Below are 27,103 nucleotides of genomic sequence, written 5' to 3' on the forward strand. Positions count from 1 at the left end.
TGTACGTTAACGTTAAACGGCCGAATAACACCGTTAAATGGTGTATTGATATATCCAGAATGAGCACAAAATAGATGTTTGCAACCGATGCCTTTTTACGTTTTACTCCAAGAAACGTGGAAGGTTTTTAACAAGATGTAGATGGCCCATGCATTCACTGGGTAGAGTGGCTAACGCTAGCCTCTGCTACTTGTAGGCCTATGTGTAACAGCTGTCTACACAACGTCATTTAACTATTAGCCATCTAACTTGTTGTTATCTGCCTAACCAGCGAAATGGCTAATGGTAAGATCGCAGCAGAGCACAATAGGATTTACAAATATAGCATTAAATATTCTTACCGATCTGCTTTTCAAAGAGCCCCGAAGTTTTCAGTGTTCTTTGTTGTCGTGCACGTCTTGTTTTTCGTGTGATGAAGTTGCAAGAAGGCAGCGGATGATCGCCACCAACCGGTCTGTTATTGTCCGTATATCGCTTTTATAATCAGTCCTGTGTTTTGTAGATAGGTGAAGACAAGTCATGGTTTAAAACGACTTTTTCAAAGATTGTTGCTATCAGTACTCTGGGCACAAATGTTGAAAGAGAACTCTGGGCGCATGTTTGCTTCCTGAAATCCCATTCATAAAATGGCGCCAGGACACACGTAGCCTCAATGGCCTGGACGCAGACACAACGTCACACTACGGCAACGCAAAAGTGCCAAAATTCTTCACTTCCCATCGTCACTCTCAACCCCCCCCCCCTCCCTCCCAATAATCTTTATTTCAAACTGTTAACATTACACACACAAAAACAACATCAGACAAATGGATACAGATGAGACATGGGGGGGGGGGGGTATATAGACTGCAGACCTGACCAGTGTAATAAAGTAGAGAGAGAGAGAGAGAGAGAGAGAGAGAGAGAGAGAGAGAGAGAGAGCCATCATCCTGCATCTGGCTGAAAAATATAACACTGCATACCCAGTGAATAAATGACCCACATTTATTCTTCTTGGACATCTACCTATTATTATTTGCACTTTATTTATTTATTTATATTCCAGGGACAAAACAATTGTTCCAGAGGTTAAATTAGGCTACAACTGGGTAGACACAGCCCTGTTGTGCCTTAAATTTTGTGTAGGCCTATACAATATTTTGCCAAAAATATGTTGCTATCTTCTATAAACATTCTAAATTTGACATGTTCAAGTAGAAATGCATCAATGCTAGATTATCCATAAATTAAAATTAGGCCAATTATGAGTAATTTTGCAGGGGGAAAAAGTGATCTGTTGTCTCCACATCTGTATTGCAAAATTCATACAGATTCACATTCTACTCCTAAAATGATTTTTTCCCCTTTGTGTACACACACACACACACACACACACACACACACACACACACACGCGCGCGCGCACACACACACACACACACACACACACACACACACACACACACACACACATATACAGATCCTTTAAAAAAATTGAATATCATGGAAATAACATGGATAACCGTGGACTTCAGCGGATTGTCAAGCAAAGACGATTCAAAAAATTTGGCAGAGATTCAGAGGGAGTGGACTGAGGCTGGAGTCAGTCATAACTGAGAAGTAACTGCTGATTTTCTTCACACTATAATACTTTCTTGAAATACTGTATTGGGGGTCTTCTGGAGCTGTAGGCCAAAATTATGAAAAATTAAACAAATAAAGGCTAGAAATATTTCACTTTGTGTGTAATGAATCTATAATCTATGAAAGTTTCACTTTTTGAAAGGAATTATGGAAGAAAACTTTTCATGATATTCAAATTTTTGGGAAAGGATCTGTGTGTATATATATACATACTTATAGTGATCAACTGCTTATATTGATCAAAAACCTTGGTCCTGAATTATTCCATGCTGTTATGAATAATTTGCTTATAGTGATCAATACTCCGCTTACAGTGATCATTTTGGGCCTTGTCCCACCTGAGAACAATGGATTTTTTTTTTCAAATTACAGTAATTTTATTTATTTATTTATTTACTTACAAACTGCCAGAAATGAGCTTTTTGATTAAAAAAAAATCTGCAGAGGTTCTCAAAGTGGGGTCCAGGTACCCCCAGGGGTCCTTGAGGGGCTTCCAGGGGGTACCCAGCAAAAAAAGTAATTCATTTTCAGAAGAATTCCAAAGATAAGTAACACAATGACAGAATGCATGAGTATTTTGGTCATGGGTTTCATGCACTTTATATTATAAAACATTGTGACGACCACACATGGGAGGGTAGTCACAAAAGCTAAAAATCATATCAGTTGGGACAAAATATTATCAAATGAGGCTCCGTTGTCTAATTTGTGTCAGTTTAAAGTTTGAGAACCACTGCACTAGACATCAAGTCAAGTGGCTAGGCCATGGATGCACTATCAAGCACATAAGCTATAGACCACTTTGCTTGGTCATTCAAAACCATTCAAAGTCCAACATCCATCCGGTTGTATTTTAATTTGCTCTGGTTTACGACTCAGGCGTGAACTATTCAACGAGGTGAATTTATAAGCTATTGATTTTGATTTCTGGTATTCAAAGAACATTCCAACACAGGTGATTAGAAATGTTTGTCCACTATGTTTTTTAATTCAAAGACTAACCCAAAAATTTGAGAGAACAACATAAATAAAAAGTAAATGCTGCACAGTCAAAACAATTACTACAGAAATTAAATAGGCTACAATAAACTTCTCAAATACAATGTATAATTTTTGGGCATTTGTGTTTTTCATCCATAGGCCTATAGAGCTTTGGAAAATCTTGCTAAGTTCATTTTCGAATGCTGTGAAGGTATTTTTGCCTTTGTGTAGCCTAATAAAAACAGAAATCCATTAAATAGCCTCTTTCAAACAAAAGAGAACAGAACTTAGCCCATCGTTTCAAATTAGAGCTATAGTTTCATAATGCTTATGAATGCAGTTTAATGGATGGAGTATCTTGGCCTATCTGCCGACGGCCAGACACCAGCGCCCCTCCAGCGCTGATGTGGTACTTAGAGAGGGAAAATTCTTGGCGGCTTGCCGACGGCCTGCCGCTGCTAGTCCTCCAGCGGCATTCCGCCAGAGTGAAGGTAGCGGCGTTCCTCCAGTGGGCCGCCGGATGGCCGCTGAAGGAATGCCACCGCCGCTCGGCCGCTCAAAATGCGACCACGGGCCACTAGCGGCAGCGGCAGATTGCTAGCTGGGGTGTCCTCTCAATCTGGATACAGCAACTTTATGCGGATTGAGAGGACAACCATTTGTGCAATCAGATTGCAATCAGATTGCAGAAAATGCATGTTAACGCCAGGTGTAAATGGAATCAGGCTGAAGTGATAAAATACAATCTGATTGCAATCTGATGGCAGAAACCACATGTTAACGCCAGGTGTAAATGGCCTCATATATGTTATAGCCTACATAATGTCAATATTCCTCTCTTGGAAGGTGTGTCTGTGATATTCAACAGTGTTTTGGGGGTTTATTGTCTCTCTCCTATGGTATCGTAATATGCCTGCATCTTCACTCATCATATAGGCTATATTTACTACAGCGGGTGTTTTTGTTTTATAAAGCTTAATTTGTGTAGTTAGGCTATTCTTCCAAATGCTCGTGGGATTAAAATCACACTATCTTAAAATGATCAACTGTCAAATTCAAAGATTAGCCTCTCTCTGCCTGACTCTTCTTAATTGAATCATAAAGAAGAAATAACTTTTAAATATTTGCCCCTAGAATACGCCTACGCCTACAGCAGGTGCTTATCTGCATTTATGGGGCTGATTTGTCTCCCATTTTGGAAATAATCTCTTGTTGTTGTTTATGTTGTTTCTTTATCCGTATTTGCTAGTTGAGTCATTCTGTGGGTGCAACAACTATAGACGGTTTTAACTTGACAACAAAAACATTCTAAATTGAACCCCCGCTCACTTCCTGTTGCAGTGTTTGCTATGGACATAAAAGAAAAAAAAAACATTCAAGTGCAGGACTGACCATTCTGTGAAAACCGTCTACAGCTGAGCAGCGAAAACAAAAGTAACGATGTCGAGTGAATATTTCTGCAGTTTGCCGAATGCTGAGAAAAAGGAAGTGCTGTGGGTTTGCGCTCTGGTGAAAACCGTCTATACTGTAAGCATAAAACCTACATGTAGCCTACTGTACTGTATCATCAATGATGATACAGTACAGTAGGCTATTGTTGTACAATGGAATTTCACCACTCCTCATCCGCTGTGTAATAATTATAACAGCTTCTATAAACCAAATTGAATGAAACCAAGAGTCCAGGAAGTGTCTTATAAAAGTATATTTAAAGACATACATTACTTTGGCAAACTGCATTATTCGCCAAAGGACTGAATTCTCAATGTACACATTTTGGTATGTCATACATACAGAGTCACGGGTGTGACGTCCATCTTGTTTGTAAAGGGTGGCACCATGTTGTTTCTTTCACAGGGCAGCAGTTTTACTGAGACTAACTTGTCTATATTTTGCTGACACATCTCTGTCATGTTTGCCGATTAATTTGAAGTTTTCTTTCAGGAAATGTCCTGCACTTGCTGGGTTAACCCTAAATCCAACAAATATGACAGTTATTTCTGTTATACAATAGCTAAGTACACTGTGTATTGAGATAAGTAACTAACTTTACCTCTCTTGTTTAGCACATATTAACAGATTGTCTTAATAAGGGAGAGTAATAAACATTTCAACTGTGTCCATACACCAATAAAGCCATACAGAATTAGGCTACTATTATTAGCACACAATAATCAACATTAGCCTACATGATCCTACATTAGCCTGAACAGCACTGATAATATCGTAAGGTAACTTCATCTGAAAAGTAGGGTACTTAAACCGTCAGTCAATTGAGCAAGACGTCGGCAAGTAGGCTATGCTAAACAAACAAACAAAATGAGGTAGAATTATTCACAACAGAAATATCACAGCTTACATGTAGGCCAGTGGGGGGGCACGGTGGTGCAGTGGTAAGTGCTGTCGCCTCACAGCTAGAAGGTCCTGGGTTCGATTCCCACCTGGGACGCTGTGAGCGCTGAAGGAATGTGTGCCCGTCGGCATGTCCTCGAGTGCCCACCGCCCGGGGTCGTCAAAAGGGCCTTTCTGTGTGGAGTTTGCATGTTCTCCCCATCCCCCCTGGGGGTTTCCTTCATATAGGAACCCATTCACCAAAACATGCAATATCCTGGTTGCTTATATGGTTCCTCCTCTGGTCGTTAGGGACGCCTGTTTGGAGGGAGGGGAACTGGTTGGAATAGCGTGATCCTCCCACGTGCTATGTCCTACCGGTGAAGCCTCCCCTGTCAGGTGAAAAGAAGCGGCTGGCTAACTGCCCATGTCTCGGAGGAAGCATGGAGCCAGTTTCGGCTCTCCCCAGATTGGCAGAGGGTGGAGCAGCAACCAGGATAAATAAATTAAAATTAGCACTAACGGGGGATAAAAAGGGGATAAAAAATCGTGAAAAAAATATAATTAAAAAATAAAAATACATGTACTGTAGGCTATGTCCTCACGCAAACTTCAGGGTTATAGACAGTCCATATTATTGTCTCTGGACAGCGTTTCACCGATACGTCTCTGGACAGCATGTCCATGTCAAACAGGACACCAAAGCCACCATTTATGTTTCTGTATGCATCCAGACGTTTGTTCAGTCCTGAGAGCAAACAGTCAACAATCACATTGAAAGTCTCCACTTTGAACTTTGTCCTTCCAGACAGAACTACTTCATTGTCGGCTGACTCGTCAGCGAAGGCTTTTCTTTTGCTCACACGGTGAGTGTCGGTGTGGTAGCTCTGTGTCACTACACCCGTGACAGGCCGGGTCACACGGTGAGTGTCGGTGTGGTAGCTCTGTGTCACTACACCCGTGACAGCCCGGGTCACACGGTGAGTGTCGGTGTGGTAGCTCTGTGTCACTACACCCGTGACAGCCCGGGTCACACGGTGAGTGTCGGTGTGGTAGCTCTGTGTCACTACACCCGTGACAGCCCGGGTCACACGGTGAGTGTCGGTGTGGTAGCTCTGTGTCACTACACCCGTGACAGCCCGGGTCACATGGTGAGTGTCGGTGTGGTAGCTCTGTGTCACTACACCCGTGACAGCCCGGGTCACACGGTGAGTGTCGGTGTGGTAGCTCTGTGTCACTACACCCGTGACAGCCCGGGTCACACGGTGAGTGTCGGTGTGGTAGCTCTGTGTCACTACACCCGTGACAGCCCGGGTCACACGGTGAGTGTTGGTGTGGTAGCTCTGTGTCACTACACCCGTGACAGCCCGGGTCACACGGTGAGTGTCGGTGTGGTAGCTCTGTGTCACTACACCCGTGACAGCCCGGGTCACACGGTGAGTGTCGGTGTGGTAGCTCTGTGTCACTACACCCGTGACAGCCCGGGTCACATGGTGAGTGTCGGTGTGGTAGCTCTGTGTCACTACACCCGTGACAGCCCGGGTCACACGGTGAGTGTCGGTGTGGTAGCTCTGTGTCACTACACCCGTGACAGCCCGGGTCACACGGTGAGTGTCGGTGTGGTAGCTCTGTGTCACACCTTCACAGCCCGGGTCACATTTCTCAAAATGGGCAAATTGCTCTCGTAAGTGATGCAACATGAAGTGTGCAACGATTCCAAAAGGCCCACAGCATCTTTAGGTCCATGGTCGTCTTTTGCAAGCCTGTGCTTGTAAGCTTGAATCGCTTCAGCACAGTGTCCCAAAATATGGTGATGATCAGCGCAGTCTCCAGCTTGCCCAGCTTGGTATCCAGCAGTGCAGCGGCCTCGCGCCGTGTGTCCTGACGCTCCTCATTGTCAGACGCCAACATCTGTAAGGCCTCTCTTATTGAACTGTTATTTTCACAAAGAGCTCTTGTGGATCGAGTCCCCTCTGCAGCTCCATCTCATACTGGAAAGGGATTTTAGCGTCAGTGTGATGTCATCAGTGTGTGATGTCATCAGTGAACACTTTATTCCATCGTTGCGTGGAAGAGGAGCAAACAGCATACAATGCCTGCAGTAAGTAAAAAAAAAACTGTCTTGCTTCCCGACAACTGTTTTCCACACAGTTCACACCAACCAAATTCAAGGAATGTGCCGCACATGGAATATAATGAATGAGTGGGTTCTTTTTCTTAAGATGAGCTTGTAACACGTTATATTTCCCCGACATATTTGAGGCATTGTCGTGTGCCTGGCAACGGCAATTGGAGAGATCCAGCCCCCAAATCACTGAGCATCTTCATCACACAATCAGCCAGACTTCACCCAGTGTGACTGTGAATGCGTTCACATCCAATAAACGTAGGATGGATGGGTCCCACATGATTTAGGGGCAGAACAAGATATACAAAATAATGTATTTTACCGGACAAATCTGAAAGCTCCCGGTCATGTTTCAATAACAGTCTATGTACAAACACAATATTGTAAGTTAACATTGACAAAAACCAGGCAACGAGACATAATCCAGTTCTGCACTTTATTCCATAACCGTACAGACTACTGTGGGCCGTAGTGACGCCAAAACAAGCCACAAACACCCTTATATGAACAGCTGTTCTTCCAGCCCTCAGAACACACACCCGTCTCTCTACGCTCCACGCCAACACTCCCCTCCTTTCCCCATTCCTCCCGTAACCACCACCCACTCCCCTAGTCTCAGCCAATCATCTACAGTTCCATAAAGCCACTTGGAATTGCCTTCCATGCAACATTTGCTCCATTAAAGGGAGAGCTTGTTTTAAAAGGATGCTTAGAGCCCATTTACACTCACTCACACTGTCACACACATAACTATGTCTATCATAATCACAACACTTTTTCAACCATGATTTATTCATTTTCTATAGTATAGAGCAGTGGTTCTCAAATGGGGGTCCAGGGACCCCCAGGGGTCCGTGGGACTTTGCCAGGGGGTCCGCGAAAAGTTTTCAGTAAAATAAAAATAAAAACTTTTTTGTGTGCAAAAGCTTCATAGTTCAATGAAAATATTTTATGTTTTAAATCTAAAATGGTTCATGGATTACATTCTAATCTAACAAACCTATCAATTTAAATGTCAAGCACGTTACCGTGGAAACAATTAAGCTTAGCCCCAAAATCACAAATCAGAATAAGGGGGCCCCGGTATATTTTCTATCTTGTAAGGGCTTCTTGGCTGAAAAACATTTGAGAACCTCTGGTATAGTATATAGCTAGTAGTATAATAATAATAATGTAATAGTATATATGCTATAGTAGCTCTGGAATAGAGCATTTCAGCAAAAGCCAAGGTATGGGAAGGTAGGTGGTGGGGGAGTGTAGGGGGGTTTCCCCCCCCTTCGTGGATTTTGTGTGTGAAATCGGTTGTGCAATAGTCAATTTTGGTGAGTTATTTCTATATGCAATTCAGTTATGTGACATGTATAGTAAACATACTTTTAATTCCAGTGAATGATATAGCCTACATGTAGTGTTTATTTTATTTTGTAGTGATAAGCTTCACTGACTCACAGGCTGTGCATAAAAACGAATGCTGTAAATTGTACAAGGAACCCTCTAACCTCTAAAAATATTAATGTTTAGCCTGCAAAAGCAGTTACATTAATGTAGCCTACTTTGTGTTAAACATGACCAACACACTACAGCAATAAAAACAATAATAGGCTATAGAGGGTATGCACGTGATGTCACAGAGGCAGAAGTCACTGTGGGGTCACGCCCACTGAGTCACAGCAAGACTGAGCTTGAATGCAGTAATCAGCCTAGATAACTGACACCTGCTGCTCAGGGAGGAACTTGACACTCAATTTGACACTCATTCCTGATTGAGGGGGCATGTTCCAGTGGGTGTGCATACCCTCTATAGCCTATGGTGTGAGGAAGTGTAACCTCTGTAAACAGCTGTGTTACACTATGGTCACTATGGGGTCAGCCCAGTGCCCAATTCAGCCTGCCTATTTTTGACGTCTATGCGGAAATTGCATTCTTTCAAATGGCCAGTGGGGGTCCCAGCTTGTGTAGCACTCCCGGGAACATCCATTCAACTCTATGGGAAACGAGCCAACTTCTCTCTCGGTCTATGTCTTAAATAGACACTTTCCAAATTAGTTTATGGTCTGAAAAAACAATTTCAAGTCTTTTTCATGCTCTAACCCCCATTTCGAGGAAAATTGACGACAAACATCAGATAATAAGAACAGTAATACTTCCGACCGGTAGAGGCAGCAATGTGCTTCAAGGCATCAGGTAGCAAGTAATAGTTGATCAAATTATCAGGAAATAGCGTTACTTTATGATATTTTAATAATGTTAGTAGACACACGTAAATATATGGATACCATACATCTAACGTCCATAACATGGCGGACCATTTAACGTTATCTACCGTTAAATAAAGCCTTAAGCCTTCTCTGTATTCAGACCATTGGATTCAGCCCAGAAACCGGAGTACGTTATAACGTTTCTTATGCATGAAGATAATGTCATTTGGTGGAAGCAGATATGGTATAAGTGCATTACAGTATGTTGTGACTCTTGTGAGCATGGGTGGCCCCAGTGGGAATCAAACCAACAACCATGACAGTGTTAGTAGTGCTACTGAGCTACATTACACAACCATAGGTCCATTTAAATAAACTGCATTCTGTTCTGCGTGCTCCTCCTGTGTCGCTGTAGCAATGTTTTGATGACAAGTCTGCTACACACAAGAAACCTTTTCATCAAAGTACTGCACAAGTCAGAGTCGAGTAGCAAGTCACCAGAACAAAAAGTCAAGTCTCAAGTTTTCTCTTCATGCATCAAGTCAAGTCTCATGAAGCCCTAATCCCGTCCTCTCCCTCCTCTCTTTGAAGACTACATCTTCAGTTTTGCCACCAATGCCACCAAGAAGATATCAGAGTCTGTGGCAGGGACCGCTCAGACCATCAAGAAGAGCGTGGAGGATGGAAACATCGACGGCATCATAGACAAGGCACGCTGCTCTCTGCTTCTTGCACGGCGACATCATCAACAATTTGTATTGTCCTCATATTCACATAATATTCTTCATGAGGCAAATGGGACACGCTGATGATGTACCTTGATAAATGTAGTCTATTGTAGTGGTTTCCAAAGTCTGAGACTGTGGGCCTCCCCTCAGAGAAAGCCATCCCTCCTACACACACTCGATAATTAATTGAGCCAAGATAGCCTGATATTGCTGTAGCCTGTTTGACATACTTCAGATGACACCAATACATAAAATACCTGTCATAAGGTCTGCCTGAAGGAATTATTTGTTTCTGACTCTGGGAAAGTTGGGAAAACTGTAAAATTCCCCAAACTACTGATTATCTTAACTATTTCTTTAACCAAATCACACAAATTTAGACTATTCTAGGTTTAGGTTTAGGTTCTATGTGATCTCCTTTTGAGATATTTTCTTCGCTGCCATTCACTGAGCCTCCCCTGAAACTGTCTGGAGACTCCCTGGGGAGGCCCGCCTCCCACTTTAAAAACCTCGGGTCTATTTATTCAATTTTTACCTCATTGATACAATATAGGTCCCTTCCTTCTTTGAGTATGTGTCTGTCTGTGTGCTGACCTGTGCGTTTGTCTGCTTCCAGACTTTCCTCGGAGACTTCCAAAAGGAACAGCAGAAGTTTGTCCAGGAAAATAAGGCCAAGAGATCAGGTGGGATGCACAGCGATTCGCCTATTTCACATCCCACCCAATTCACCCATTTTGTGCCTTTATAAAAGGAATTTCCGCACACTTGAATCTGTACAGATTTCACATTTATTATGGTAAGCTTTCGGTCGGCAAGACCTTCATCAGAGCCTAAAAGGCAGGAAGTAAAACAGGTGCAAGCAAGACATTGATTAAGGTTTCCAACTTCCAATCCGTTTAGGTGTTCCAGTGCCGTGGGTCTAATTAGTGTCTAAAATACTCAACAATCTATTAAAGCTATTTAGGCTGTAAAAAATGCTACCTTTTCTGTATAGGGGAGACTCGTGGGTACCCATTAAACCCATTTTCATATCTTGAGGTGAGAGGTCAAGGGACCCCTTTGAAAAAAAATCCTCTGCCAAAATTTAGCCTTCATTTTGAGCGTTTTATTTTATTTTATTTTTTCACCTTTACATATCATCAGTGACATCGACATTGACGATGTCACTGATAATATTACCGATGTTGTACCGAAATTTGAATGTCTGGGGCCCCCGGATTTTTGTGACATCAAAGTGAGGTCACAAGCCAAAAAAAGTTGGGAACCCCCTGCCCTAATGTGTGATGAGTGAAGCTGCCTGTGCTGGCGTTTGTGCCCAGATGCAGGGGTGCCACCCTGGGTCGGCTACAACGAGGAAGAGACCATCCAGCAGCAGATCCTGGCTCTGTCTGCCGTGAGTCACGTACAGATCCTACACGATGTCAGCATGTGTTCTCTCATGTCACTTATAACGCGGCTTTGTTGAAAGCTCATCTCTGATTGGCCGATAATCGCTCTCTGTGGTCTGTCTCACACCTGATTCTATCAGTCTGCAGTTAAAAAACATCTGGTCCATGAAGCGCCACCTTGTGTCTAAAACACATTAGTCTTTAGCTGCTGCACACGGTCCTGCTGGAGCTTTTATAGGCAGAATCTTGTCAATCACATTAGCTTATAATCAGATCATTTAAAGTCAACATTTTATTTCAAATGATTCATGTGTTTGGTAAGTAGCTGTGCCGATATCCGATATTTTTCCAACTCTCTTGACTGATGCCGATACCGATATTATTATTATTAATATTTATATATATATATATATATATTTATTTATTTATTTATATTGCCGATATATAGTGCATCCCTAGTAAAAAGCAAGGCGCTGGTGATGTGTCTTCCTGTAGGACAAGAGGAACTTCCTGCGCGACCCCCTGGCCGGCGTGCACTTCTGCTTCATCATGGAGGAGATGTACCCTCTGGCCACCATCATGCTACAAGAAGACCAGCTGCTCAACCGCATGCGCTTCGACCTGGTCCCCAAACAGTCAGTAGGCCGTGTGTGTGTGTGTGTGTGTGTGTGTGTGTGTGTGTGTGTGTGTGTGTGTGTGTGTGTGTGTGTGTGTGTGTGTGTGTGTGTGTGTGTGTGTGTGTGTGTGTGTGTGCGTGCGCGCGCGTGCGTGCGCGCGCGTGTGTGGTCTAATTAATGTCACAGAGTTTCCACAGTCATGCAATACCTGCAAAACTGGAAAAGTCATGGAATTTCAATATTTTGTTTTTCAGGCCTGGAAAAGTCATGACATTTGTAAAATCATTGAACGTTTTGGAAAAGTCATTGATTTTGTTGTGTGTAATGAAATTAATTGTTATGGATCATCTTTTTTTTTATAAACATTTTTATGGAAAATTCATGATTTATTTTCCAATAGCTCCCATGCAATGTGACCGACTGCCTCCAAATCAATACCAGATTATTACTAGACTGGACAAATAGGACACACCTCATTATATTTGATTTGAGTGATTCTTGTATTTTATATTAATATTCGTATGGAAAATTCATGATTTCTTTCAATAGCTTCCATGTATGATGCCATGACTAAAGCACTAGAATTCCAAGTGCAAGTATGTTCCGCATATTTTAAGTATGTTAAGCATATTTTAGGCCATGGGAAAAAATACTAAAACTGAAAGTATAATAATATCATTCATATTACAATAATCAAGAATGATAATAAAAACAACAGTAATAATAAAACATTTATGCATATTAGTCCAGACTTTTATCAAAATACCTCACTCAGTTTAGGACGTAAGTACCCTAAAGCTTTATTTTTATGGCACCTTTCAAAACCCCATAGACATAATGTAGTATTATTGATCAATTCTACAATTAATATGTGATCAATGAAAGTCATTATAACCATCGTATCAGATGTGGACGACAGTGATTGGACGATATCTGACTCTTATTTAGAACTCAATTATTTTGGTTTCTATGTCAATGTAAGCTGGTCCGGTCCATTATGATGACTCACCTGTGTTTGTGCTTGTTTGTAGTGTGAAGGAGGAGGCGTTCTGGAGGAACTACTTCTACCGGGTGTCTCTGATCAAGCAATCGGCCCAGCTGACGGCGCTGGCAGCCCAGCAGCAGCAGAGGGAGGAGGGGGACAGGGGGGCCAGTGTCTCCCCTGAGGACGTCACCTTAACAGGTTAGAGGGAGGAGGGGGACAGAGGGGCCAGTGTCTCCCCTGAGGATGTCACCTTAACAGGTTAGAGGGAGGAGGGGGACAGAGGGGCCAGTGTCTCCCCTGAGGATGTCACCTTAACAGGTTAGAGGGAGGAGGGGGACAGAGGGGCCAGTGTCCCCTGAGGATGTCACCTTAATGTATATATATATATATATATATATATATATATATATATATATATATATATATATATATATATATATATATATATACAGTATATATATACACACATATCATTCATATCCTAGCCACTAAATAAATAAAAATATATAATTTCTTTGCAGAAAATGTCAGACCAAAAACCCCACCTGTTTCCATCAGTGACATGCAGAAGGTAAGAGTGCTATACTGTGGATGTGGTGGTTGTGTATGCTCAGTATGTATACAAGTGGCTGAGGAAGAAGCTCTCTGTTTTCAGTCCCAGCCGGCCCAGGAGGAAGAGGAGGACATGTGTTCGAGTCCCGGGGTGTCGGAGTTTGTGAGCGACGCGTTCGACTCCGCCAACATCAACCAGGACGACCTGAAGAAAGAGATGGAGCAGCTGGTGCTGGATAAGAAGGACAGCCCCTCTCCTGAAGGTCGGCTTTCTTACACTTTTGTTTCATCCTTTAGGGAACTGTGTGTCTGTTACATTTCTTAAGCTGGAAATGAGACGGATATCGTTTTGTTGTGTTGGTATTTGTGATGATTTTCTTTTCATGTTACAACATGTAAGCTGAAGATGTAAGCTATGAACCAGGGAACCACTCTCTCAACAGAAGACGGCTTTAAAAGAACACTGTCAATCTATCGGCGTTCAAGCTGCTGATAAAGACGATATTTTTTGTGCCGATGTTGCAGATTTTTCATTCCAAAAATCAGAAGCACTCTTGTTTCTCACCAAATTTTATATTTGGTAGGGTGGAAAAGCCTGGGAAAGATCATTGAGGCCAAAAATGTAATTAAATGTATATTAATAATAATAACTACAACAATAACTACTACTACTACTACTACAACATGTTTCTCTGCAAATGTTTTCTTTATTTCCTCTTTGGTACTTAGGGGATTTCGGATCACACACAAAACATTGCGACAGTACTTTGATTTAAATGTCATTATTTTGACGGTTATAACCGGACGTTTCTGTTTTATTCTGGCTGACTTGACGCTGCTGAACCTGTGAGCAAATCTCTTTTAGATTTAGATCTCTTGTTGATGTTGTAATGCAATTGAGCCTTCCCTGTCTTTTATTCCCGTGTGCCTTGGTATCAGAAATATAAATATAGTGTATAAAGAATAAGCAGCTAGTTGGCTGCGTCTTGGTGTGGGCTAAACACTGGAGCAGCTTGTCATAGTTTTTTCAATGGCTATTATGATATCCATCATATCAAAGATATACAAGCCTGATTTGATATCAGATTTTTAATCATAGTCAATATATCAGTGTTGTGTCAGTCATGATGTCATTTGGCATGTTAATTTGGCTAACTAAAGCCATCTTACCACCTCTGTGGTGTGTCCCTCCCCCCCTCCTCCTCCCTCCTCCCTCCTCCCTCCCCCCTCCTCCCTCCTCCTCCTCCCTCCTCCCTCCCTCTTCCCTCCTCCCTCCTCCCTCCTCCCTCCTCCCTCCTCCCTCCTCCCTCCTCCCTCCCCCAGAGGAGCCAGCAGACTGGGAGAAGGAGCTGCAGCAGGAGCTCCAGGAGTACGAGGTGGTGAGCGAGGCCACAGACAGAGACGAGCAGTGGGACCAAGAGATCGAGAAGATGCTCCAGGCTGACAGCAGCTAGGGGGCGCTGCCTCTCCTCTGCACAGTCACTGATTTGCTGCCCCCCCAATGGACGACTAGCAACCCATGCTGCACAAAGGGACTAAATATGATTCCCCTCTATATGTATATGATTACCATCTGTCCACTTGTATCCATGCTTCCATAACTCAGGGTTCCTACGCAGGTCTAAATGAATAGTTTGGGGATTTGAAAACAAAAGTCTGGGAAAAGTATGGAAAATGTTGTAGTTCAGGAGGTCCGATACACACACAATTCTAGTTTTGATCTTGGTCTAGACCCACTTTGAATACACAGCTTGTGTTGATGTGAAGAATAATGTTCAGATAGAGGGATGCTCTTATGAGCCAGCCACTGTCAGCATGCATTATATCAAATAGCTGCTCCAACATCACATCTAGTCAAGAACATCGGCCATATGTGAAAGAAAGCATGTAGGAACCCTGCCGATCATCTCACATATTCTGATATTTCTTCATCAGACCATATCTAGATCTAGGTCTGCGTTAATCATATTGAACACCAGACAACATCTTCAGAGGAAAAAGTATGTGATTTTCTTTGATTGAAAATGTGTAAGGACCCTGGGACCTGATACAAGTTTGAGATATGATTATATCTTCTTGCTTTGCCCTGTTCATGAGAGCCATGTACTGAGGCAGAAAGCCGCTAGAGGGCGCTCCAGTACAAAGTGCCAGGCACTTTCTTCTGATGGGGGGGCTGTTTGAAATCCTAGATCCACGTCTGAGTTAAGTATCTTTCAGCTGCTGCTTGCAGGTGGTTTGTACAGTAAAGTCTGTAGTATAGTTACAGTAGAGTCAAATCTATGTCGATAAAGAGGATTGATTTGTGGCACTTTGCACAGCAGCACTTCAGACACTATTTCCCTTTCATTCTCCTTTCACATGTTTCTATTTCATTTGGACAAAGTTGGAAATGTGCGCATGTCTTTGTTCAGCTACACGGCTTGTTTCTCTGTAGCTGAAGTATTGTACATGTGTTCTCTCTTTGATCTTTTCCTTCAATAAAGATTCAAATCTGTTACAAAAGCAACCAGTAGACTGTGGCTCAACTTGATACATACATGGTGGAAATAATGACTTCAGGGAGTATGAATGGAAATGAAGTTATAGGACGTGTGTATATATATATGTATATATATATATATATATATTATATGCCAGATGGTATGTTTGTTCACAGAACCATGTGGGAGCTCGTCTTTGGAAACGGTTTGGAAAAGGGTGTGTTTAAATAATCCCTGGCAGGTGATTGAATGAACCATCTGTCTATCATCGCTCGCTTCTAGCTGTTGTCACACCTAAATCCCGCCCGCAGCCTCCTCTGGAACTTGTGATTGGTAACCAGGGTTGGGAAGTTTATTTTTAAAATGTAATCGGATACAATTAATAGTTACCTATCAAAAATTGTAATCAGTAATCCAAGTATCACAATATAAAAGTAATGTAACTGATTATTTTACTTTTTGATTACTTTTGAACAAATTTCCTCCTGCATTTGACTACTGGAGCTCCTCAGGACCCCACAACAACAACAAAGAACAGCTTTGCTAATCTTGTCTTATCTGTTTCTCAATAATAATATAATATATAATAATATAATAATCGTGTTTACATCTTTGGATTACAGAGCATAATTTTCTTAGAAACCCAGTCATTTATTTCTTGGCTGCACTCACTGGTCATTTCTAAGAGCCAAGTGTTTTTAGGTGTTATTTATTTTGCACCTTAAGATATCAAACATAAAGTAAACAATAAAAGAGTCAATATTTACAGTGCACAGCGAATGGATCAATAAATCCACAATAAATACAATCTACAATACATGTAATCAGTTACTTTCCCAGCCCTGCCGCGTCACCAGGCTCTCAGAGGGGAGAGCATAGGGAGAGAGAGAGAGCCTGGCAGTTACTGAGGCAGGAAGACAGAAGAAGACCCGCCCCCGTCTTCCGGTGGCCTGTGTGCTGTAGTGTTTTCCTTCCCCCACAGAAATGCAACAGCAGGCAGTCAGTCGCTACGAGTTAGAGAAAAAACAAGAAGCATGGACATACCAAACGAAGTGTTTGTTTTGAGCTAACTCTCGTTACTCGCGTCGCCCATGTTTTCTAAACGGAAGCGGAATATTGTTCCTGGAGCACAGCACGGTCTTCCGCCCAGAGCCGGAAACACTCGGAGCGACGTTTTGATCATCATCATCATCCAGCCCTGCTGCCACGACGCTGAGGCGGAGCAAAGTAACTGTTGACAGTGGAAGTAAAGTGTGTCGCAGTTCAACTCAGAGTCACACCGACACCATTTTGAGAGAGCAGAGAGAAGACGCAGGGTGAGTGTTAATACTACATTATAAACGTTATTATTATTATCGTGCCTTTAGGTGAGGTGACACAGTCACCTTCTCGAACTTGTGCTGCTAAGTGAGTGAATGGTTTCTGAGTGGTTTAGTGTCTCTGCCCTGGCTGATATCTGTCACCTTTTTCCACTGTCTGAGTTCACATCTGTTGATTGCAAAAGTGTCTGAGTCAGTTTGTTACTGATCGCAGGTGTTTTACTGCGTTCACCTGCCTCTTTTCCTCTCTCTCAAAGTAACGCTCATAGAAAAGATGTAACAGTGAGATAATGGCGTCAGTAAAACAACGAGGGAAGTTGATGTGGGCGGGGCCTGTACTTCACAGAAGACCGACATGACGCAGTTTATTAAACCGTTAAATTAACCCAGTTTTATTCCATCTGTGTGTCTGAGACTCTGCGAGATGAGCGTCTTTCAGTCACATGACTCCTCATAAAGAGAGAAACGGCTTGTTGACTTTCTGCAGGCAGATCAGGACTTCAGAGCGAGGTGGGAACATCGACATATATATATTTAATATAGCTCAATGGGTGGGAAACTAATCTGCTTCATATTAGGCCTACAGAGGGCGCTACTAACTAAGATGACATGCGTCGACTTGCCTACAGAGCAGACTGCTGTGTTGCGTTTGAGTCATCCGCCTCTCGTCTCTGAGGGCGGGTTCACCGGGCTGATTTCATATAAGCCAGCAGTGTTTCACTGAAATCTGTAACCACCGTGTGTGACCACAGAGGGGCGCTGTTGCACATGTTCTGCACATTTAGTCACCTGACAATATCCACCCGACACTACAGACAGACGAGGATCTGCTTGAAAATGAAGTCATTCAAGACAAGTGTTGATAAAAAAGAAATAATGTGTGTGTGTGTGTGTGTGTGTGTGTGTGTGTGTGTGCGCGTGCGTGAAAACAGAAGCATATTCATAAAACAAAATATTCTGTGGGTCTTGAAAGATGAGTTAATATGATCACAAATTCTGGCAACTCAGTGGCAACTTAAAAAATACTCTGGCGAGCAAAGAGTTAATACACTGTTTTTAATTAGATATGTTTGAAGAAAATAAGGTGACACTAACTTAGTTACCAGGGTAGTACTGTGTGTGTGTGTGTGTTTGTGTGTGTGTGTGTGTGTGTGTGTGTGTGTGTGTGTGTGTGTGTGTGTGTGTGTGTGTGTGTGTGTGTGTGTGTGTGTGTGTGTGTGTGTGTGTGTGTGTGTGTGTGTGTGTGTGTGTGTGTGTGTGTGTGTGTGTGTGTGTGAGACACGACAGAATAGTTGACCTGTTAGTTAAAGACATAAGGTGTTGTTGTGACATAGACACATTTTTAGGCCGTGGACCAATGTTACTATTGAACTTTTTTTGGAGACTGGGCTGACATATTCTGGTTTTCAGACAAAATGACAACACGATTGGGTTGCAGCTTGATAATCGGGGAGATTAAACTATCCCATGTGGTTTTCGCTGTGTCGTATTTCTAGAAATAATGTATTTTATAGCTCTATAGTCACGTTTCAGTGTTGAATGTTTTGACACAGACCTGCTTGCACTTGATGGCACAGCGTCTGTGACTCTGTTCTCATGCTTTGAAGTGCAGCAGCCATGCTGTCATGTTAAAATAGTTGTGAAATAACGTAACCAAAACATACAGAAATATGTGAATGTCTTCCTTTAATGTGGATCCACAGGATCACTGGGTCAGAATGTTGAAACACACATTTCAAAACTCAATATTTGCAAAGATCTCGGTTTCTAATCTTGCAGGACAAACACTGCAGACTGTACCCCACTGCACTGTGTGTGTGTGTGTGTGTGTGTGTGTGTGTGTGTGTGTGTGTGTGTGTGTGTGTGTGTGTGTGTGTGTGTGTGTGTGTGTGTGTGTGTGTGTGTGTGTGTGTGTGTGCGTGCGTGCGTGCGTGCGTGCGTGCGCGTGTGTGCTTAGGTGCACTCGTTGTAATTCACGCAGCGTCGATTGAAACACACCACCCGATTGGGAAACAAGAGGGAATCTCACCATTAAGTGACCCCGAAATAAGCGTTCTTTCTGTGAACATTATGACTGACTGACTGACTGACTGACTGACTGACTGACTGAATGACTGAATGACTGACTGACTGACTGACTGACTGACTGACTCACCCTAAAGAGCCGTCTCTTGACCATGCTCTGTGCACGTGGTAAAAATCACAATTAGATGTTTTCCCCAAATTGTTCAGCCCTACTCATGAGTGTGTGTGTGTGTGTGTGTGTGTGTGTGTGTGTGTGTGTGTTTCTCCTCTCAGAAGATGAGTGGTCATGTGGAGGAAGAGGTTGGAGCAGAGCCTCCTGACAGCTCTCTGTCTGTGGAGGAGTTTCTACTCTTCAGTCCTCAACATGGACCCTCAGACACAAAGTAAGATGACTGTTACACTCTAAACTTCATTATAGCCTGAGAACATGAGAACATGGACCCTCAGACACAAAGTAAGATGACTGTTACACTCTGACAACATGTCAAATTATGCAGGTGCTCAAAGTAGAACATAATAAGCCAAACTATAGATGTGTTCCTATTTGTATCCAAAGTACTTTGAATGAATTATTTTGGAACAGATTAAAGGGTTTGAAAAACATAATCTCATACGAATTCCAGTCTGATTTTACAAAATCTCATTCCATAAACACAGATTTTATCATGAGGAAGTGGATAGCGTAAACTATTTTGGAATGCTGTTGCAGGACTTGGAAAAATTATTCAATAAAAAAAATGAATTGAATCGAAAAAGCAAAATTCTGTCTACTACAATGAAACACCATTGAGTTTAACCTGTGATGTAGAAATGGTGTTAGGTCCTACTACCTAACAGGGTGAGAGCAGTTTGTTTCAGATTCAGATTACTTTACTTATCCCAGAAGGGCATTCAGTTCTAAAGTCTATTCAGCTCCAACGTTGACTGAGCGCGCTCAGTGGGACTACATGAGTTTGTAACATGCAGGACTGCATCAAAGAGCTCAATGGGAAGGGCCATCTTTCCTCATTTGTTGCCGTGGTTACCACTGATGCAAAACCTGGCATCCTGGTGTGGAGGAAAAAATCCACTGCAATGCCCTGCCGATTCATCAATAATGACATATCCGTTTTAAATGTTCATAGGAGGTTTTCTTTATTTCCACAATCATCTCTCCGTGCACGGAGGTCTCCTCTCATCTACATTTGACAATGCAAGAGCCCCGCATTATTGTTTACTTCACATCATATACTGAAACTATCGATGCCCGCCCCTCTCCGTGGAGGGCAGTTCTTTCCATTCAGCCATGTAGCTAATCTGATGTTCGGAAGAATACATAACAAGTCCAGTCTAGAGCCACAACAAGACACAGGTTCTCACAGGAAACTCTATTCCCATAGACACTTCCCAAAACAAGACATATGTTCTCACAGAACAGCAATCCTCTGCATTGCTAAAAAACACAGTTCACTAAATACAGCATGGAATTGCCATAGCTAATAACTAATCAATCAATACACACTTGATCAATAATTTGCCACTACAATTCCACACTTTTGATAAGAATAAATCATTATTATCAATATTAAAAATAAATTATTGATAACAAACTATAAGTTCAAACACAGTCAAAGAAAACTAACATAACTATTATCCTTAACTTGTTAGAAAAAAAATGTATCATCTCACACATCTATATAGATTAAAATTTCCCTATGTGTTCACAATCACAATTAATAAGTCCTTCATTTCGGTTACTTACTTAATACTTAATACATACTTATGTTACAATGTATCATTTGCTCAAATCAAACTCTTAGTTATGCTAATATCAAATCAAGCATGATTATTTACCCAAGATTTCATAGCATAAACGAAGTGTGTCAGAGGTCAATGGCCTTTTTATTGCTCCACACTTTTGGCATATATTTTTTTCTTCTTAAAAACACAGTTTACACATTTCTGGTAATGGCTCCTGTTCATCCAATCGAAGACTGAAACCTTTAACTTGCTACAGGTTACATTCAAATTAAGCCCTACTTGGTAGTTTAGAATATGTTTATATTCATTTAACACACAATTTGATTAATTACCCCCAACCCTACTACAATACACAATTTACTCAACCTACAGAGCACATAGTCAGATTAACCTCTATGTTTTGGGTTCCTTTCCAAGCATCCGGCAGACATACATCCCAAGTCGACTTTGGCATGTACTCTGCTCAAAAGCCGGGAAACAAACCCGCAACCTATCAGCTCACAAGTCATCTTACAAGTCCAAGTCATGTCTCAAGTCTTTGTCCTCATCTCCGCTCTCTCGTCACACTGGAGTCCATTATTTCCTGTCTAACTGGTGTACATTAACATTCCCTTCAACAATCACACACCTTTCACCGTTCCAAGGCTTCACTCATTCACACTGTGTTCACACTCCCCCTGTCTCCTGTGGTTCCAAAACGCTTTTTAATACACATGATCACAGTTTTTACACAAACCACACCAAAGCCCTTTTCCCACATGCGCTTTGTACCGCAAAATGACCGGAATGTGGTCTAATGCCTGCATGTGAGAAAGGCGCCATGCCGGTATAAGCGCGACCCCGTCGTCCCCGACATTTCACCACTTTCGACCTAGTCAGAAGACCGGTATGCTCTTAAGGGGACGCAAGTGGAAACGGTTCCAGTCATTTTCCGCGACAGCGGTCCTTCAATCATGGGCGAGAAGTAGCCTACACACGTTGCTTAATGTTCCAGCGGGCATAATCTAATCATTCGCGCACATTAAAGCAAACTGGCGAAATGATCTTGTGATAGCCTAATAAGAGCAGTAGCCTATGTCAGCTTGCTGATTTCCGAAGGCAACCCCGGACACATCAAACAAAGCCAGTCTGCTTTCTCTACATACATACAAGCGTTGAGCAGCTTGCAAGCCTTTCTCGCTGTGTCTGTCTGTGGCTGCTGCTCTCGAGCAGAGAGGGGAGGGGGAAATCGGCTGTGTTGATTATGCTGGCGGCTTGACGCTGCTCTTAAGTCAAACGAGTGTGATTTATTGTGTGACAACTGACAAGCGAACTTATTTCGAGTTTTGCCGACCCCCCAAATAAGCTCCCCCCTCCCCCCGCCCCCACAACATACAGGCAAATTCGCTGATAGATTCCCACATGCGCGAGCCGAAGTGTGAAGGGAAATGTCCGATATTGACTTACAGGTAATTTTCCGGTACGCATGTGGGAAAACGGCTCAAGTACGACTCTCAGCATCCCACTCGCCAGGGGGAAACCGTCACGAAGGATGCACTCGCCTGAGTGCACCACACTGTCTGTCCTTCGCCATTCATCCGGTCTGTCCTCAAACTTTCGCATGTGTGTGTGTGTATGCAGAGACTAAGCTAATTGCGCTGGTGAAGGATGTGGGAGGCTGGATCTCAGCATCTGGCATTGGAGATCCGATTGTCCCATGGTGATTGTCCAATCTGCTTGTCCATCTGATTGTCTCAGTCACACAGGCACACAAACACATACACAACAACAACAAAAACTTAAAAACAAAACAAAAAACAGACACAAAAACAAAAGCTGCTTACCCCCTTTGACAGATGCGTTATATAACGCATGTGTCAATTAATTTAGCAGTTTTTCTATATACTTATTTTTTAGAGAGAGACACCCTTTAACTTGTCTCTGCCTCTCTCAGTCCTCTTGGGAAATGTGTGTGCGCTATGCACTGTGGTTATCTGGAGGGTGCTGCACCGCTTCAGGCCGAGAAGCGGGGGGGGGGGGGGGAGAGAAATCTCAGTGTGTTCACAAACATTTACCTTTTCGCTTGGCAATAAGAGTTTTTCCAGGCTAAACACTCACTTTTCCTAAAAAAAAACATAACTTCTATTAAACAATTCTGTACTACTGCAAAAAAGTACTTTTGCTCTGTGTGCATTGCATGTACATAATGTCAAACAGCTGTAACATGCAAATGTTCATGTGTGTCATTACTTATCTGCTCATAATTGGTGTCTTTGGAGAAAATTCTGCTGTGAACTCCTCCACCCTCAACTGGCTTGCGTCTCCGGCCGTGTCAGCCTCTCGCCTGCTATTGACCAGCGCCTCACACCCTCTCCGCTCCGTCTTGATTCGCTTCGTTGAGTCCTCTCCGCTGTTACTGTCCAGGTGGCGTCAACCTCCGGGCCAAGCCTATGAATCGAAAACTCCACGGCAGTCATATATTCTTTTACAGCAAGCAAACCACTCATATTGCATTTCTGTAGCCCGTTTACACCGGTGTGGTGAAACACTTACACGGGAGGGAGAGATTTTACTCTCTCCCATTGCTGGCCGCTAGCTGCGGTGTTCAGGGCTGTAGTGGCTGCTGGTACGGATGCTGCTGCCGGTTCCCTGGCTGAAGCCTGCCCGGAGTGTTGATCGTCTCCGCTGGAGCCTGGACTGCTGGTGGTCCTCAGTGTAGTTGAGCCTGGCGCTGACTCTCAGTCTGCTACATGATGGTGGTGAGGCACGGGTCAATTTCCAGGTTGAGACCTTTTTAAGACACATTAAGAGACACTAGCGAAAGATTAAACTCCTCACATGATAATTGAAAGTGTATGTATGTATGGTATGTATGTATTGCTTCTGGCAGACATACTTTCTTTTCCCCTTCATAATAAATGTGTTGCTGTTGTTTTCTGTGGTTTTTCAAAACCACCTAGGCCATAACTTTTATACAGTCTATATTTCCCTCTAAATGTGGCGTGTAGGTCTGCTTGAGACAAATGTGCTTTCCTGGTGTGTATTTCGACCTCTGCAAATACAAACCCATAGCTCCTCATGAGCTTTCTCTAAACAGCTGTGGTTTTGTTTGTGTGTGCGAAATCAAAACCAATACCATGTGATATTACCAATAAAAACAAAATAACAACCAATCCCTCTTTTGTAGGCAGGTAGGATTAAAATAAAACACACTGTAGATTCACATAACAAAATAAACAACCCTGTTTGTCCCCTGCCGGCCGGCTTATCTACACACATATGAACGTTTAAGCCCCAAAATAAAAAGTTGAATTTGAACGTTTAGCCCCTGTTTAACGCTTGCATCCCAAAACAAAAAGTTCAATTTGAACGTTTAGCCCCACAACAAAAAGTTTAGTTTGTGATTTTTCTTCCTCTCATTTTTCTCATTCAGAAATTTCTCATTCATATCTCAGTCATTTCCCATTCATTTCCCATTCATTTTTCTCATTTTTTTTCTTCCTCAATGAGCCTCACTGCTCAGTTTCACCCACACTCTCCCCTTTTTTTTTTTTTTTTTTCTTTTTTTTTGTTCAAAGGAAAGAGACCTTTTGAAAACAACTTTTCTTTTTTTTCTTTTTGCAAATGAATGGTAAGAATTTTCCCAATGCTTTGAATTTGTAATTGTATCCCTTTTATTATAACTACATATACTTTATACCTCCTTCCGCAAAACTCAGGTCCGGGTATGTGTTTTTTTTCCACTTACTGCAGTTTTTAGACGCTAAGTATACCTTTCAACTTACGTCGACGCCAAGTGTACCTTTCAACCTGCGTCTTTACTGTTTGCCCGTCGACAAACAGGCCGATTTTTTCTTCTCTAAATCTTGCCCAAATATGAGTCGGCTCATAGTAAGCTCCCTTACGCGTGCGCTCTAAGCTACGGCAATAGTGAGTTTTATCTAATATTATCTCACGCGAGCATCCCCAGGACACATCGCACTCCCCTCAAAGGCAAAAGATTTCCCAGGCAGAAGTTACATCCGTTTTCCTAACGCAACGCCTCACCCTCTCGGCAGTGAGTATATCCGATAACGGCGATAGTGAGTTTTATCTAATATTATCTCACGCGGGCATCCCCAGGACCCCGCACTCCCCTCAAAGGCAAAAGATTGCCCAGGCAGAAGTTACATCCGTTCTCCACTTCACAATCCCCCAGACCTGCAGCTTTTAACAGTAGTTACAATTGTCTATTTTTAGAACCAATTGTATAACATTATTCTAAATTTCACAGCTACTCAATTTGACATAAAACCGATCAATCAACATTGCATTCAGTGTGTATTTGCCTCACCAGGTTCCGCAGATCACAGCGCTGGGCTACATTCCTCCGCATGTCGACTCCTGCTCTCTTAGCATTAATCGAGCTTTCAGGTCCAACTTTGACAGGAGGTTATCACCAGTCGACATGCCAGAGGTCCGCATCCCAGTCGTGAGATCCCGTAGACGAGCCCCCAAGTTGTGGAGGAAAAAATCCACTGCAATGCCCTGCCGATTCATCAATAATGACATATCCGTTTTAAATGTTCATAGGAGGTTTTCTTTATTTCCACAATCATCTCTCCGTGCACGGAGGTCTCCTCTTGTCTACATTTGACAATGCAAGAGCCCCGCATTATTGTTTACTTCACATCATATACTGAAACTATCGATGCCCGCCCCTCTCCGTGGAGGGCAGTTCTTTCCATTCAGCCATGTAGCTAATCTGATGTTCGGAAGAATACATAACAAGTCCAGTCTAGAGCCACAACAAGACACAGGTTCTCACAGGAAACTCTATTCCCATAGACACTTCCCAAAACAAGACATATGTTCTCACAGAACAGCAATCCTCTGCATTGCTAAAAAACACAGTTCACTAAATACAGCATGGAATTGCCATAGCTAATAACTAATCAATCAATACACACTTGATCAATAATTTGCCACTACACTGGACACTTATCAACAGACCATGTTATCAAAAACTCCACATGTCAGAAAAACTGACAATGTGCAACGTTGCAAGAAGTTGTGTGTCTTTACTAGAGCTAATGATGATATGTATCAAACATTTGTGTTTGCAGAGGTCAGCACCACATGCAGAGAGCAGAGTCTCCAGTACCCAGCTGTCTGTCGATGAAGAGTGACCGGTCTAAAGATCTTCCTCCAAAGTTCAGTAATGAACCTGGAAAGAAAAAGAAAAAAAAGAAGAAAAGAAAGAACCAGGAAGGTAAGAGAACTGGTTAGACTGTGAGTCTCAATATTATTATTTTTGTCTAAAATGAATTTCTAAAATTTCCACATTTATTTGGATGACAATTGACGGACCCCCTGCAGTACCTCCACGAACCCCCGAGGGCAGTGGTGCCAAATGTTTTTACATTTCAAATCTACTTTTTTACATTTTTCAACAGCACCCTCCCCCACCCGCCAGGGAGCAGAGTCTCCAGTACCCAGCTGTCTGTCGATGAAGAGTGACTTTTCTATGGATAGACCTCTCAACTTCAGTAATGAACCTGGACCTTCAGACACAAGGTAAGAGGACTGGTTATATTGCAATGAGGAAATGTGATTTGATATCCTACAGTATTGAGGTGAGCTTGTATTTACAAGGCTGCAAATTAATGCTGAACAAACAATGACTCAAATTAAACAATGAATTATGAAAATTGAAGAAGAGCTAAGTAGGCTACAGATATGGGCTATATCTGGTGAACACAGAGCCCACTAACAGGCCTACAGCTCAGTTCCTGCAGCATATCACTCAAAAGGCCACTTCCCTACTGAAGAAAGTCTTTTCTGTTCATAAGGTGGTCACATGTTATTTGTCTATCATGACAATTAGCGGTATGTATATTTACATTTACATTCTGTCATTTAGCTGACGCTTTGTGAAAACGTAGGGTAGCTTCAGTTGTTTAAAATTGGGGGTGTGGTGTTTTTATTATTATAACAATAATTATTTGTATCGATCAATTATTAGAAATTTTAGGGGACTCAAATTGAAT

At 42.4% G+C, this 27,103-nt stretch overlaps 1 protein-coding gene and 1 long non-coding RNA gene across 2 annotated transcripts; both read left to right on the forward strand.

Moving 5' to 3' along the window:
* Nucleotides 1-275: 275 nt before the first annotated feature.
* On the forward strand, nt 276-14,985 carry LOC310771579 (synapse-associated protein 1-like; the record flags this gene model as incomplete). The annotated part of the gene is made up of 10 exons (XM_083664160.1): nt 276-285; nt 5,821-6,552; nt 9,853-9,971; nt 10,606-10,672; nt 11,309-11,382; nt 11,873-12,012; nt 13,026-13,177; nt 13,501-13,550; nt 13,635-13,794; nt 14,855-14,985. The coding sequence occupies 10 exons, from the start codon at nt 276-278 to the stop codon at nt 14,983-14,985; spliced, it is 1,635 nt and encodes a 544-aa protein (XP_083520286.1).
* A 4,642-nt stretch (nt 14,986-19,627) lies between these two features.
* LOC310771577 lies at nt 19,628-26,647 on the forward strand. Its single transcript, XR_014552445.1, has 3 exons — nt 19,628-19,738; nt 26,180-26,325; nt 26,510-26,647. It is a non-coding gene; the product is annotated as an uncharacterized lncRNA (long non-coding RNA).
* Nucleotides 26,648-27,103: the final 456 nt, after the last annotated feature.

The sequence above is a fragment of the Poromitra crassiceps genome (assembly GCF_964638095.1).
Source record: "Poromitra crassiceps genome assembly, contig: HAP1_SCAFFOLD_837, whole genome shotgun sequence".
Taxonomy (NCBI): Eukaryota; Metazoa; Chordata; class Actinopteri; order Beryciformes; family Melamphaidae; genus Poromitra; species Poromitra crassiceps.